This window comes from Zosterops lateralis (assembly GCF_965231275.1).
Source record: "Zosterops lateralis genome assembly, chromosome: 4".
In the NCBI taxonomy this organism is placed as follows: Eukaryota; Metazoa; Chordata; class Aves; order Passeriformes; family Zosteropidae; genus Zosterops; species Zosterops lateralis.
In genome coordinates this window covers 10,344,975-10,361,704 of record NC_139765.1, presented here as the reverse complement: position 1 = coordinate 10,361,704, position 16,730 = coordinate 10,344,975, and the positions used below count along the sequence as shown (strand labels likewise).

At 40.3% G+C, this 16,730-nt stretch overlaps 1 protein-coding gene across 1 annotated transcript in view; it reads left to right on the top strand.

The window, feature by feature from the left end:
• Positions 1–16,730, top strand: part of PIK3C2G (phosphatidylinositol-4-phosphate 3-kinase catalytic subunit type 2 gamma) — a 189,114-nt gene that overhangs the window by 161,027 nt on the left and 11,357 nt on the right. The window contains exons 30-31 of the mRNA XM_083859117.1: positions 206–281; positions 7,678–7,772. Coding sequence (XP_083715243.1) covers positions 206–281; positions 7,678–7,772 — 171 coding nt within the window. The remainder of the gene's footprint in view (positions 1–205; positions 282–7,677; positions 7,773–16,730) is intronic.

The window sequence follows — 16,730 nt, the reverse complement described above, 5'->3', positions numbered from 1 at the left end:
TGCTAAAGGACACCATTGTCCTCCTGGTGTCTCAGCAGAGGTCACTCTCTGGGTTCCTAGCTCCTGATCAGAGGGGAAAAGCTCCCTTTTATTGCTAACTCTAATATATGCATTAAAAATTACCAGCAAGCTTCTTGCAGGGGAATGATACAAGGAGCAGAGTGCAACATATGATATTATCTACAGTATTTGTATTCTCTTTCAGAATGAGCTTGTACTCAGCTTCTTCCTCAATTGGTCCAGAAATACCTTGGCAGAAAATTCATCATCTCTGACCTTAGGTATGTGGATTACCAATCTTATTTCTTTTCTAAGAAATGATGATCCTTGATAGTTTTATGCAAAGGTGAGTCCGAAGTGTTTAGATGGTTTGGGGTTTTTTAGTATAAAAGGATGCCAACAAATAATTCCTGATTTCTCAAGGTCTTTGAAAATGTGTTGCTAATGTCACCTGTAGATTTCTTTCTCATTCTCATGTTCCTTTCAGCCTTGCTTTGTTTCTTTTTGAATAAACATGCTTATATGCAAAGCAAAAGTTTATTTACACCAACTATGACATGTTTCTTGTTTCACAAAACAAAATATTCAAAGGTTTTGGAAGAAAGGATGTGAATCATGACAAAGCACAATGTGTGCTTGCACAAGCGAAGAAAATCAGGGGTGACTTCTAAAGTAATTTTCACGAGTGGAGCAAGTAAATAACAGAACATTATGTTAATGCTTAGGCATACATTATTAATGACTGTGGTAATTCACTTCTTGCTAAATGAGATGCTGCACTGTTGCCTTAGCCTATCTAAATACTTAACCCATTTCCCTCTTCTGTCCAGTGCCTAATTTAATCTAATTTCTGACATTACAGCATTAAGAGCCAAAGCATAAACCATAAAAAGTAAACTTTGAATGTTTATTGTCTTCCACTGCCTTCATTCTGCACTGATAATAATCTTCTGTACTCAGTTTTTAGGCAAAATAAAACCTCATGAAGGAGTCTGCAGCTGCACTCTGCACCACAACAATTCAGCTGGTTGTTATGTACTCCAAGTGATAGGATAGTTTCCAAGATCATCAGTTTTCCACATTTCAGAAAGAATTGTATCTCTGCATATTTAGTTTGCATGTCCATTAAGTTAATTTAATCCCTTTGCAGACAGAAGTTTCATTATCTCTTTTGCTGGGACCATTTTTTTTTTAATCCATCAGAACAAAATAAATCCCATTCTGGCTTCTCAGCCTTTGGAAGATTCCCCCTGTGTGGAGTTTATTTGATTAGGGCACGCCATTATCATATTAAACCCATTATGACTATTGAAAATTACTAATGGTTGCTCTAGCTTTTACAAAGGATCAAAGAGATAATGCAACAATGTCCTAGGTGTCAGGAAAGTGTAATCTGGGTCCATGGGCTGCATCTCTCTGTAGGTGTCTTTAAGCAAAATCAGAGTGAGCTGAGGCACAAGGCAGTTAAAGTCCCAGAATAATTTTGATATGTCACTGATATTCAGCTGCCTAATTACTACAGAGAATCTGGGTGCAAAGGTTTTATGCGAAATCACGAACTGAATCTATAATAAAATTGAGAAATAATTTGCAACATCATAATTTCTACATTGGTGTTCTGAGCCAGTATAGTCTGAAGGATGAGCCATCTATTTTTATTGTCAATGACAGTGAAATCAAGAAGAGAATGAAGAAACAGAGGCAAGAATGTGTTTAGTGGGTGTTTGATGAAAGCTGCGTGCCAGGTAACCCAATCTCTTCCTCACTGTGTAGTTACTGGTGAGGGTAACAACGTGGCTGGGGAAGATGAATTAATGTGTCTCTGGCCTTGAGCAGGGAGGTTACAGGGGGATTAATTTTTCCTGTTCAAGAACTCTGCCTTTTAAAGTTTGGATACTTCACTTCTAGACACAGGGCAAAACCTTTGTTTAACACAGGGGAAAGTTACAAACAAAACTCAAACCACAAACAAAAGCCTTTAGCCTAGAAAATTGATCCCTATCATTTACTGATAAACCAGCAAGTGGCACACGAGGTCCAAACTATAAGTTTAGACCTGGTAAAAACAGGGAACAAGAATCATGGGCTGAGCTGCTCTGGGTGCTGCACCATTCGTGGCGAGCTGTGGAAGCAGGTGAGTTCAGCTATCAGAGGGGCACCTGCCATGCATGTGCTGATTGCCCACCTGAGAAATCTACTGAAAAATAGATATTTCACAAATTATTTTCTATTCTTCACCTGGTCTTTGGAGTCAAGCTGCTGCCATGCCCCAGAGAGCTCACTGAAATCTTTATTCCATGGCATGCTGCACACTGTTGGCATCCAGAGGACACACATGTCAGCTGAGGCAGGAGGAGGTGTCTGGTCATGCCAAGGTGCCAGGGAGCAAACAAGGAGTTTCTGGGAGGAGCAAAGTGGCCCCAGAGTTCTTGCTGGCTAAGGGTGCCCAGAAAAACTTTTGATTTGAAGGTAAACTTTTAGTAATGCCGTAGTCAGTCTGGGGAGGAATTAAGTTCACTGAGCCTGCAGGAAAGAGGTTGTTGCCATGAAAGAAAGGTACAAATTTTATTCCTTTCTGAGGTTATAGGGGTCTTAATATTTGTCTGTTTTGAAAAATGACTCAAGTTTAATATGGGCTGTATCTTTTCATGGGTCTGGTAACTTCCCTCGCAAGCAAAAAAAATCATCTCTCTCTTGGTTAGGATCAATACGAAATAAGATTAATGCCCAATAGGATCAGGTTATGAATTTTGATCAAACCAGCATCTTTCTCTTACACTGCTTTAATTTATAAATGTTGTAGGTAATTACACTTACTAAAGTAAAATAAAAATTAAAATTTATGATTTTGTACTCTGCTCCCAGCAATAGAGAGATTGGAAATCAGTGTTGAATTTACTTGGCATGAATACTGAATCAGTACTCTCAGTGGGGTGAATTCTGAATTATCCTGGATATTGTCAGCATTTCATTATACCAAGCTCACTACAAGGCAGTGAGAGCAGATATCAGGAATGATTTCACAATCAGACTTGTATAGAAGCCCTTTTAAAAAAGGAAGGAAAAAAGTCTATGAAAAAAGCCTTACTTTTCTTTTCTTGAGTTTATATCTCCTGAAAATATTAATAATTCAGACTGTTTTAGTTCTGCTATGGGCTATAACACTGTACAGCCCAGCCCCAGTTCTGGCATGTTTAATTAGTGCTGCATGTGTTTATATAAGCCTCTGTCCTTGAGGGGCAGTAGGGGGACAGGTTCTGTGTCCTTCTAAAGAGAGATCCAAGCTTTCCAGGGAGATTGTAACATGGTAATCCCCTCCACACAGAACCACAGTCCCCATGAGTAGTCCCTGAGGAGAATAAGGCTCTCTTTCTCATGTCCCAATAGTGTTTTGATCTTCTGAAGTTACTCACTCTTGATGTAAAGCTTTTGCCGCAAGTTGCCTTCCTGATTTAGTCACATTTGCCCATGAGCACCTCTGCTTGGCTTGGAGGACTAAAGCACTGGGACAGTGGGTCTACTCAGAGCTGACTGCATGAAGTCAGATACTTTGGAGGCTGTAACTAAAGCAGGCAGATGGTTGGCTTGGGGCATTCAGCAGCAGTCCTGGAAAACCAAACAGGTTCCAGTACTCTTTGATGCCAGATGTCAAAACAGGCTGTCACCAAGAAGAAAGGTCTAAGAAAAATCTGGGGGTGCAGAATACAGAATAATAGTGAGCTCCCCAATGGCAGAGCACTGACACTTAGTCAATTGGTTTCTTCACATTGCTTTGCAGTCCACATGTGAAATGCAATGTATTAAGTTACAGTTTCCCTATTGATTTTGTCAGTAGCTTCTTCCTCCCTGTTTATATTTTTCAAACATTGTGCACAGTGTAATGCAGAGCTTGTTTTAAAAATACTGCTAAGGAGAACATTGCACAAATGAGAGAATGTGGAGCTGGTAGATCTCCAGCATGCCAGGAAAGACCATCTAGAAAAAGAAAAGAACTGCACACTTGAGTACTAGGAAGATCATTTCACCTTCAGTAGAAATGTAGTAGTAGAATGCTAATTGCCTTCATTTCTTCATTTGAAAAAACAAAAGGACTCACAGTTTTCTCATGTTTATGTTCCTCAGTAAGAGATTACAAACTGGCAGTGTATGGGATTTTCTGTAGTAGGGCTGGTGGCTGGCTTCCACTGGGAACACTGGGCTACACAGGCATGAATCAGAAAGAAAAAAAACTACAAGGGGTCCTCGTTTGGTATTTGACAGCATCAACACCAGAGAGTGAAGAATCGATCCCTGGGGGGAAATCTTGCTTCAGCTGTAGTCAGTGCAACTTTGTCCTGTACCTGCAACAAACCAGCACTTGGTCCTGGTCTAAAATGGGCTGCAAGTAAAGTATGACCCTCAACAAAAATGCAGGGCCTGAGCTCGAGTCTGTCTGCCCAAGCTGGATAGATTGGAAGTAATATTGTATGTGCATTCTATTATTGTTTGAAGCAAAAATCACCTGGACTTCAAAGAGGATATGATCTAGCACTGAATGTGGGAAAATCAAAAATATACCAGCTGAGTGTAGCTAACAGTAACTGGGTTTTACTATGAAATGTAAGCAACTGTTCTCTTCGATATTTATCAGATTTCCTACACTCTGTTATTTTGTTTCCCTTCCTTTTATTTTTTTTCCATTAGTACTCAATTTATCACATAGTAAGAGGAAATATTTTAGTAATACTTGTGCCTGTAGTGTGTGTTTCAGACTTCATTTTGCATATTCAATTAGAAATGCATTTTCCCTTCCCTTTTTCTTTTTTTTAAGAAACTTATTTACTTTTCTTGCTTCCAAGGAAAAAATAAAAACCAGCTCCCACAGAGAAATTCCTTCACTGTATACAAGCACCGCACTGTAAAAATTAATGAAAAACAAAGGCACTGGTAATGCTGGTAGGAAAGGGAAGGCATGGTGATCAGCTGGATTCTGATGATGTAATTTAGACTCTGAAATCTGTTGCTCTTGCTAAACCACTCATGGTGACTCACTGCAATTTACAAAACTAACAAAGCCCCACAAGTGAATTGTGCCCTTATGTTAAAACACAACTGCCCTTGTGCTACACTGTGTGTAATAGTCTAGAATTCTACATTTCCTGTTGCAAATTCAAGGCAAAAGGACTCACAGCATAAGAAAAGAAAAATAAAGAGGTGGAGTGGCAAAAAACTCAGCATTTTCTGGTTCATGGGGTTTTCATCTCCTGTTCCTCCCTGTTCCTATTTGCATACCACAAGAAATGAAATAAGGTACAGTCTTGCCAAGTGATTTATCAAGGTTCATAAAGGAGAACAACAAATGAAGAGCTGTTACATGGTCTTCTAGGTCCCAGCTTAGTGATTTCTTCCTGAGATTTCAATTCTTTGAGAGTGTTTCAGGCCCTTCTCTAGTTAGGATGTGATTAAAAATGTATTTCTGTAGTCTCTAAAGGGGAGAAATTGGAGATGGATTCATATTCTGAAATTCCAAGCATCATAAACTCAGTAGCATTGGTACCCAGTCTGCCTGGAAAAATTGTATTATGGCAGTTGCATGTACACAATGTGTTATTGCTAATTCATTTGAGTTCCCTTCCTTAGGATAAATGGCAATTACTCTGGCTCTCTGGCTGTCAGTAGTACATGACACCTCTGTCATCGTGTCTGCTGAGCAGTTATTTTAGTCTCTGTACACTCTAGAGGTTACACATTTGGTTTCATCAGAAAAATACACCCAGCATGGCTTATCCATTACAACACTCCCTGTGCTGCCTCCTCTGCTGAACAGAGGAAAGGTTGAGCAGAGGGAATTCACAGAACTCACAGAATCACCTGGTTGGAAGAGACCTTCAAGATCACTGAGTCCAAGCCATGCCCTAACACCTCAACTAAACCATGACACTGACTGCCATATCCAGGCTTTTTTTAAACACATGCAGGGGTGGTGGCTCCACCATCTTCCCAGGCAGGCCATTGCAGTATTTTTTTTTCACTCTTTCCATGAAAAACTTTTTCCTAATGTCCAGCCTATATTTTCCTTAGTGCAGCTTAAGACTGTGTCCTCTTTTTCTGTCAGTGCTGCCTGGAGAAAGAGACCAACCCCTGCCTGACTGCAACCACCTTTCAGGAGGTTGTAGAGAGTGATAAGGTCACCTCTGAGTCTCCTTTTCTCCAGGCTAAACAACTCCAGCTCCCTCAACCATTCCTCACAGGGTTTGTGCTCCAAGCCCCTCACCAGGGAGTTGGATTTCTTGTTGTCTGTAAGAGCTCTGGGGACAAGAAGGCAAGAGTGAGACAGGGAGTGCCCAGATGTTTGCTGAGGTTGGAAGGGACACGTCCTACTGCCCTAAAAAGCCTCCTGTGGCAGTGCATGACTCCAATGCATGATGGCTGGTGTTACATCCTCATCATCATTTCCCTCTGCCTCTCAGAAGATGTGTGCTCTATTTAAAGCATTAATTACCACTGTCTTGTCTCATGCTGTTATGTCACCCTGCAGTGGGTTCAGGGCTGGTGTGTCAGTGACAGATCCCAGGGTGCAGAAAGGAGAGCAGGACTTCACTGTTTTAAGAGCAGAGAGCAGAGCCCAGCTCATGAGACATCCTTGTTGTGTTGTAAGCTTAGCAGGACTGACTCCTTGCTTTTTCAGGTAAATTAGTGGTTTTGATGTAGCCCTATTTGGCTGAGTAAAACCAGACAACTTCACACAGGCAGCGTCTGGGTTGTCCTTGGTGACCAGGTGGTGAAAAATGACACAAGCCCAGCTCCTCAGCCCCTGCTCAGGTGAAACTACAAAATAAGGAGATCAGATAGATACTGAGGAGAGGTTGTGTTCACCATTACCTGATCTACAGTGGTAAAAGGCATCTTTTCTCTGCTGTGCTGCCCTGCTGTCTCTGCAGGGCAGGTAAAGCACATTACTTACCCAGCTTTAAGGACACATCTTTTTGGCAGTGAAGACTCTGAGCTGGCTCAGTTCCTCCAGCAGAAAGATGGAACTGGATTTGCTTAGTCATTTCTTCCACATTATGAGACTGATTCTTCTTGCTGGGACAATGAAAAATGTTGGGGTTTTTTTTCAGTGGGAATTGTATCAGACTCTTAAAGTGCACCTTGGTAGAAAAATCTATGAAAGGAATGGGTTGCATAAAAACCATTCTGGAACACATAAAATACAGAATGAGGAAGGAAGAATTTATATATGATGTTTTTTTCTCTAACTTGTTTTGGAACTGGTCAGGAAACTTGCTCCTTTTTCCCTTTTTACTTTTTTTTTCTCTTTCTCTTGGGAACTGGAAAAAAATCCAGTGTTTTTAACCAGACAGAACTGTAACAATAGTGAATAGTGTCATCAGTGACTGCCAAAAAACCACCCCAATTATTTGTCACTCAAGCACAAATTTCCCACTGAATTTCAGACTGATGGCAATTAGTAAACAGAAATTCTCACTGGCAGTTAACAAACAAGAAAACAAATGAGCACTGCATGTCAGACCACTTTTTTCCATCACACTCCTTATCCATGTTTTTCTAATTTCATCCCTGATTGAAGCACGCAGCAGGTTTTTATATGTTAGCTAATGTGTACTTCAATATTTTACAGATCTCCTTCCTCTTAGCTGTTAACTAAAAAAATCAAGCTGTCTGGCCTTTTTCTAGGTCCTCAGTCAGCTGGTCATGAGCCTGGAGTACAACTGGTCATATCCTATGAGAACACCCGTCTGACAATAATGCTGAAACACATGAGGAATCTCGTGAGTATTTTTTACCAGGATGTAGAACTCGTAATTCCTTGCCTTTGCAGAGTGCTGTGAAAACATTAATCTTCAAACTGCCTTTCTGGGATAACTAATTTCAGCTCAAAGTAATGATAGTGCTGTTCTGTCGTGACTTAACAATTGGTTTTTCCCTTTGAGCTCACTCAGTATGGTTACAGGTATGAGACAGATACAGAAACTGAGTTTCCTTAATGGCTGGTAATGGCCTTTTCCAAGAAAACCAATTTTGATACTGTTTTGGCCCTCTCAGCTGACACATTTTGATAGCAGTCAGACAGAAGGCATCATGCAGCAACATGACTTTTTGCAGCATGTCAGCCTGGCACTATGGATTGATTACCCATTTCCCTCTAGTCCAGCCTGACCGTCTGTGAAGAGGGAAGAGCTCAGCAGAGGGAGTAGTGCTGTATTTTAAGGAGCAATGTCATTTAGAGGTGTGATGCTCGTCTTTGTAACACTGTCAGGAGGCTGAGAGGTAAATGTTGAGTGTTCCTGGAGCCAGGCTACAGGAGGGGAAGTTGGCAGTGCTCCTGCAGCACAGGATTCCTGCAGGTGGAATTGGCTGCTGGGGGTGACTCCAGAGATGCAGTTGGTGTGTGAAGTGTGATCTCTCACTGGAGGAGTGTGTCAGCTGCTCCATAATGAATTCCATGCCTAGATGTGCTCTTGAATTCCCATGGCTCATGTCTCAAGCAATGGCTGTGGCAAGAGACCCTTCTTTTTCTAGCTAGGGGATTAGAGCATTTATTTGCTGTTGTGGGTTCTCAGTGCATACTCCGTGCCACCACCATCCTAAACTGGATTGCAACCTCTTTTCCTAAATGGGGCCAAACTGAGGGGCTTATGTGAGCACCAGCCAGTAAGAAAATGAGGCTGATTGTTTAATTAGAGGTATGAGACACATGAGGCTTACATAGCTCTGACTGTTCTCTGCTGGCCACTCTGGCTTCTCATTTGCAATTCAAGCATCTCCATTCTGGTCTATACCATTCAATATATCTCTGTCCTGAGACTTGTTTTCTGTGTCCTGTGTGCCACTTTGACAGGTGAGATGAGCCTCTGCTGATAGACCCAATTTATACAAACTTTACCTTCAGAATGTAGCACAAGACCTTCTTTATTTTTTCTGTTGAGCTTTTTAAATCTAAGTGATTTTGATAAATTTCTAATAAAGTTCTAATTGGTGGGAGAGGCATATTTAAGTGATTGCCATGCTGATGATATCATTGAGACTTCAAGCAGGTGATGTGGAGATGCACACAAACAATTTGCAGGTGTTGGAATTAGTATTTCTTTCTCCTTGTTTCCATCATGTTAAGTGTGTAGGCTCCTAACTGTGTTCTTAGGAAGTTCTGGCCATTTAATTAAATGCAAGTAAATTACAGCACAGAGAGCTGTGTAGTGCAAACATGAAGTCCTGGGTTCAGTTCACTTCATTATGGAAAGGGACAGTACAGCTTGGAGTTACTGTGTTATTTTTGAAAGTAGGTAACTTAAATCAAGCCCATTTTAGTGAGTTTGCAGAGAAGTGGTAGGAGTCCCATTCAGCAGGACTAACAATGATTCATGACTTGAAAATAAGGTCATTGTTGTGGCAGCCTAACTTAGGCAATCATGGTTTTAAATCCTGGGCTTCCAATTCCTTTCTTCCCCATGGCCATCCAGCTGTTGTCATCTGATCTGAAATATGAACTAGTGCTTCAGGGTACTGTGATACTGGACTGCTTTCAGAACAGTAACCTATAATAGGAAGGTTCTTTATCCCATTAGTAATCTTCTCAGCTTCCCGGCCATATAAATCAATCTTTCTGATGTGTCCTCTTTTCTTTTGCCTTTCCTTTCCTCTTCTTTTTTTGGTTGAGCTGAACAGGAATTTTAAAAGTATGCCAAGATCATATCTTATTCAAGACATGTTAAAGCTATTTCAGGTATAATCAGTCTTTTCCAGAGTCTCACTAATTATATTTTAGTGGTTCATCTGTGCAGAGATTACTTTGGTATCTTGTTTTATTTCATAATTTATAGTAAATAATTTTTTTTCTGCTCTTCCCTACTTAATTTATCTCTATAAAGAGATTTTATTATGTGTTCAGATGTGAAAATAATTGTAGTAGGCCAAATTAATCCCAAATGTAGCTTCACAGAACTGACAGGAATTGTGATCGAGACTTTTGATCCATGTAAATAAATTTGATTTAGTGTTTGTGTGGGTTTACTTGTAGGATTTTTCATAGGAGACCTAGATCCTGCTGTGCAAATCTTATATTGATATCTAATGCACAAGAGACTCCCTAAGGAGCTGGTATTTTTTATGGCCACTCTCAGGTGTCACACTGGTTCTTTAAAGGAGGAAGCCAGAAGGCTGCAGTGCTATAACTTTGCAGGAATTTTTTTCCTGAAGGAAATTTGCCCATTCTTGTGGGGTGTCTTCGAGAAAAAAATGCTGCAAAAGTGTAGAGAGCAGTGGTGTGCTGCAGACCTGGCAGAGGTCTGGTTGATGTGGGTGTCTGCATGGGCTCCACAGTGCAGGGCCTCTGAATCTGATGCATCTACAGGTGCCACATTTGCTGCAGATGCACAGCTCTCATCCCTGGATCAGCTTCAGAGTGTCCTCTCCCTCACTGCTGCAACATTTCAGTCATGTGTAAAAAAAGCCAGTCCTGCTTGAAGAGAACTCTATCAAAATTTCTGCAAAGACAAACAAAAGAGAACGGCCTTATGGATTTTGTGACTGGAAAGGACCATTAATCTAATCTAACCTTCTGCAAAGGAAAAGCTGTATTTCTTCACTAAGGAAACACTCGCAGCCAAGGAAACTGTTTGAACACAGAGATGTTAAGACTGGTTGGTAATGTTTGCCTACAGTTTAAGGCTGTGGGTGCACAATGAAGACAAGTTCTGTTAAACAGATATTTATAAGATACTAAAAATGTTTCAGTCTCAAGATTTCCCTCTGCAATTCATAGTTTCATTTGAATCCTGGGATTCTGTAAGTCAGGTGGCTCACTGCTTCTACTTGTGATTTGAATGCCATCACCATGATTGCTGAGAAAAATAACTTAAAATTCAATCTTCAAGCAAAGAAAAGCCATGATTCCAATAAAATGCAATTTCCCAAATGCGTGTTACATAACTTGAAGTCAGCTTATTGGGGTATTGCTTGCTCCTCTCAAAAGCAGACAGTGCAGCACTGGGCACTTTCTGTATAGGGACTACAGGCAACATTGCATTAATAAAGTGAGGCTGAGGTAGAAGGAAACATTTGTGTCGGGGTGAAAACCCTAGAGGCCTGGAGAGCTTGTCTCTGGAGCCATGGAGGATGTAGCAGGTGGAAAGGTGAGACAAGGCAGGCTTCTTCTATAAAGACAATAGTGCAGTACCTGGCAAAGTGCTTTAAGCGGTCTTAGGAGGAATATAAAGGAGCCTCAGGGGAGGTTTGTTTTGGCCTCTGAGAGGATTTGTTACCTTAGAACAAGAATAGTTCAACTGTGGCAGCACAGTGCCCAGAAAAGCAGCAGTAGGCAGGAGCACTTGGGGGAATGCTGCTCTACCTTAAAAATGTGGCTCACGCAGAGGTGGAGATGGATTTATTGAAATGCATGTAGGTTTTGAACTTGAAATGTTCAAGTCCAGTTTTGTTCACCTTGATTAACCAACACGGAGAATGGGAATATCCAGAGCCCACTAGGTCTCACACAGGGCTGACTATGGGCTGGTTTAGTTCCACACAGCCAGAAACAGCCAGGCTACCTACTGATGGGCTTGCTCCCTCCTCAAAAAATACCAGAGGCAATAGAAATAGCCACTACTGACATCCAGAAAGAGGTTTCTGACATATTTTCCTTGCCTGCTTCATGAAGCAGCAAAGGGAACAGTGGTTCAGTGTTGGCTCAGGAGGAAGCCTGCTTTTGCCACTGACTTCATTGCCATGACTTCAGGCATGCCCTGTTTTCCCAGATAAGCAGCTAAACTTTCAATCCTTACCGCTAAACATTTTTTGCCCATTACTTCTTGTGGACAGAGTAACTCCTCAGGGGTAGAGGGGAGGAGAAAAAAAGCCAAGTTATCCTGAACCTCATGCCAGTAAATGTAAAATGTTACTAGAAATCAGGAAAGTGTGCGTGGACGATGAATTCAGAACCAATTTTACGGAGGGAAAATTTGCTGGAAGAAAAATAAACTCCTACAGTTCTTTGCAAAAGTACTTCCAGCTTTCCTTTTTATAAAAGCTCTGAAGCTGTCATGTACTACTCCTGGTGATTAATGATTCTGGGATAGCTGATGTGTGGGTGACGAATTAGTAATCAGCTTTCGGTTTACACAGACATCCAGCCTCTTTCCATTTCATGTCCTACGCCGTCAGAGTACAAATTGCTTCCAAAAATGTTTGTGAGATGAGATGGTTTAAATGTGTTGGGAAGAAAGGTAGAAGCCAATCCTTCCCAAATCCAAACGGTTGAGGTCTAAGCCTGCAGCATAGGGCTGCAGGGATCTTCCCACCTACAGTACAGGTAGATGCTCTGCTGCTTTTTCTGGGTTTTTTTCTCAGCTTTAGTTGGGACAGGGTTGGAGATCTTTGTTCAGTCTTAGTTGGTTCCCATTGTTCCTCTCATGGGCTCACTAAATTTTACACTTTATGACTCTCATTATATAGCTTTAAATGGAAAATGTGTACTACCTGCCAACAACTCAATGCCTGCCAGTGAAATAAAAAACTACATTATCCTTTCAGAATATTATGAATGTGTACTGCTTTCCTTACTGCAGCCACCAGGGATTGGAATGGAGGTGCATAAGTAGGCAAGGCAGAGATGGAAAACAAAAGAAAAAAAAATCACTTTGAGCTGAACAAAGTTATTCAGAGAGTATCAGTGACAGAATTAAATCAGCAGCTTGGCTGATGGAGGGAGGTAACATTCAGATGAAGTTCTCGTTAGTCTGGCACAGGAAAACAAAATAAAAAGCCATGGGAAGAAAGCTCTTGTACTAACTCTAGCTTACAAAGAATTTGTATTTAATTTTATATGCATAGAAAATTCTTTTAAAGTGAAAGGAAATTAGCTCAGATAAGCTATGTTCTCCTTGAGACTGAAAATTAGCTGACCACCTCTAAACAAAGGGTACTACAACTCAGCAGTAGCTTAAATTGGGAAAGAGATGAGGTCTGTTCCTGTGGCACAGGGATTACTGTTGGATTCAAACATATTTGTTTTGAAAGGTGTTTGACAAATATGTTGTACAGAAAGTTCTGTTATTATTTCTTGTTAAACCCTTTAATCTGTCACAGTCACAGCACTGCCTCAGCTCTAAAATCAAACTGCTCATTTTTAAATAAGTAATTACCTACATAGTTGATACGTGTTGAATAAAAAAAGAAAAGGAAAAAAACAACAAACTTCTGTTAATAATATGAGTGATCTGGGAGATGAAGGTGAACAAAAATTAGATTTGCCACTGGTTGCAAATGAAGAAAACATTAAAAATAATAGTGCAGACAGAGCAAGATCAAGAGAATAAAAGTAATTTCCAGAACCCTACAACTAGCTTGGACAAATGAAAAATATTTCCTCGGGGAGGGAGAGATCTATATCCCTAATGAAATGTAATGTGAAGATAAAACAAGCCCATGGTGAGACATGAGGTTGCTACAAGAGATGCCAATGAGAAAGGCCAGACCCTGGTGTTGTGGGACAGAAATGAAGCAGTTCATCTTTGTAAGGCTTTGATAGTAAACTATTCCTCTCAGGATGTTTTGGGGGTTTTTTTAACTAGAATACAAGTTCAAAGAACAGTTCTCAGTAGGGTTGCTGGGGAGTGATTGATTTTTCAGGAGTGATTTATTGTTACTAAAACTTGGTTAAGAACAGACTAACAAGGACACAAGTCAATTGTGCAAATATTTAAGGGAGAAGACAGGAAGGTTCAAGAGGAATTATTAAGAACATTGAGCAAGAGCGTAAGTAGAAGTAATGAGAACTAATTAAGGAGCAGAAATTGCAAGCCTCATATAATGAAATGCTTTCTTACACAGGGAGATGGCGTGCTCTAGAATAATTGAAGGAAAAGTGCAGGGAGATTGTACAGTTGGAGAAATTAAAGATAAGCATATACAGACTTTTGTAACTAATTAAGAAATTGAAGAGAAAAATAGTGCAGAATGAAGGCACAGATCAAAGTCTCACTGTTTCTTTACACATTTGTATATTCACTTACTATCTGGGCCCAGGCAAGGAGAGAAAAGAATGTATATGCTAAAAAGATAGAAACAAAACAACAGTTGCTTGTGTTTCTTTTCTTAAAGGCTAATTTCCTTTCATGCCTTCTAACAGGCAGCAGTGCTCTTAATCCTGAGTGATTTCCAAAACAAAGTGAAATGGGGATTTGTCTTAAGTATTTGTTCTCCTTTGTACTTTATTCAAAAAAAGAAATTCTGGGTTCTATGTTTCTAAGGGTCAAAACAAGATCATTCTTATCTCAGCCAGTGTCATAGACTCTGTGACTAAATATTCATCTGAAAATTAAGTGTTCCAAGCTCAACAATAATACAGGGTTGAAAGCAATGAAATTTAGTTTCCTTATGGGTTTGGTGGTAATTCTGAAATAAAAGCTTCCAAGACTTGTTCATGAAACCTACTCTCTGCATTCTATACTCTGCACCCACATTGCTCATCCACAGGATAATGTAGTTTTAAAGTATGACTGACCCTTGATCCATGATTTCTCTCATCTATTAAAAAAAAAAAAAAAAAAAAAAACACCAAAAAAACCACCAAACAATACTCCCCAAAAACCCTAAACAAACAGAAAAAACTCATGGAGTTAATTGTCTTAAAGATAGTAATGCAACATGTGATTCAGAAATCTAGAAAATGTTACCTTTTTTTTTCAGAAAAAAAATAATAACTTCTGTGTGATTCTCACTCAAATCTCTGGGAGTTGTACATTTGTTCCGTACATTCCCACTTCTACTTCATATTATTTTTTTCAGCCTTGGTAACTTCTTTATGCCCACATGGTGCTACATGGAGCACACAGTGATTGAGTCCCAAGCATCAGTGAAGGGTCAGAAGTTTTTCAGAGCTCAGGAGATGGAATTAAGCTCTGAGTGAGTTGGGTACAGACAGAACCCATTCTATGATGCCTTTTCCTTTGATGCTTGCTCAGGAACAGTAATAAACACACAGCAAGTTGTGTCATTTCTTGCTGGGACTAAATTCTAGTCCTCCTTGCCTGCTGCCAATGGTCTCTAAAAGGCAGGATCCTTTTTTTCATGACCTGTGGTTCTACAGACTCATCCCTACTCCATTTGGGATTGAGTCTGTCCTGATCCACAACTCCTTCTGCATCATCAGGATAATAACTTATTATTTTTCAATGGGGCATCAGACGTGCATCTCAGTGCATTTTGTCAACTTTCTGGTTTCAGAGCTTTATAGAAATAAAGGCTTGGGAGAGAAACCCCTGTGACATTCTGAGTATGCTAGGCCAGCTTTCATTTCATGTACTTCAGTTAAGTAGAGATCAATGAGCTTTCCTCTTTAATGACTGAAGTAGATCAGAAGCAATTTTTTGCATAATTCTTAGAAAACCCTGAGTCTTTTGGGATTCACTCTATTTCCCAGAACTCTCTCCTTAAAAAAAAAAAAAAAAATCACAATTTTGGTGTTTTTTAAATATTTAACAAATAATTCCTGCTCATTTTGGAAATCTCACTGTCTCTGTACCTTGGGAACCTTGGGATCAGTTTGAAACTGAGATGCTTACCAGGTGATGTGCTGGAATTACATTTCCATCTCATTGTCTGTCTGATCACAGCTGTTTTGAATACCGTGAATTATCTTGCCCAGCCTCCAATGTTCACTCCAGAATGGACCACTTTGCTTCCAGTTTCCAGCTCCATGCACACCTTTTGTCACTGGTGATGACACGATGCAGCAGGATCTGTCTCATCTGGGGCCAGGCACCAATGTGGGGACAATTTAACCAAGCCAAGCCAGGAGATGTCCATAACATGACAGGGTGAATCTCTTACTGGTCTCCCCCTTGACAGGGATATTTTTTTGCCATTTGACAGCCAGGACACCTTGGAAATTTTGGGGGTTTTTGTTCACTTTTTAAAAATTTCGTTTCTCAGGACAGCTGTAATCCTATTTTTGTCAGCACAGTTGTCCCCCTCAGGAATGCTGATTTACCGCCAGGCTGCTCCAGTCCTGGCCACTGTGCTACAGGCAGGTTGATGAGGATGCTGAAGGTATTGGACATAAGCTGTATTTGGATATTCACATCAATAATGTGCATGGAGCATCTTTGCATTTTTAGCATGGTAAATGACAAAGCCATCTGGAGGTTTGCTCCACAGACACTGCCAAATTTCCAAAAGGTAGAAAATGCCTGCTCAAAAAAATGCTTTCCAGAATTTCTCTGACAGCAAAATACTTTTATTGTCCTGCATTATCTTGAAATAAATGCAATTTCTTTTTCGGTTGCCTTGCCACTGACCTCCACGGCAGTGATCTCTGTCAGTGTTTCTTCTGTCTTTGTGCACATACCCAGATAACCCAGAAAAATTGGGATCAGAAAATGTAATAAAATAAAACTGCTGCTAGAGAGAAGCAGTTAAATATTTTCAAATTTTAGGTGAAAAGCATGGTTGTTTGGGGAAAAGAAAATACCATATTTGTGCCATCACTTTTGGCCAGTTGCCTTCCTGTTTTGTCTTGCCAACAGCAGATAGTGCAGGGTGCACCGTAGTGGCAGAGTGGATTATCTCCTTTTGTAATTATTTAATTACTGCAAATGGGATTTATTTATTTTTTTTTTTAATTTTCTTCAAAGCAGTTTGGGGATATTTTGTGAGAGGAAAATGAAAAGCTCGGTAGGAGGGTAGAATAGAGGTGTTCATGCTTTGGTATATGCAGAGCTCAAAGGAAGAAC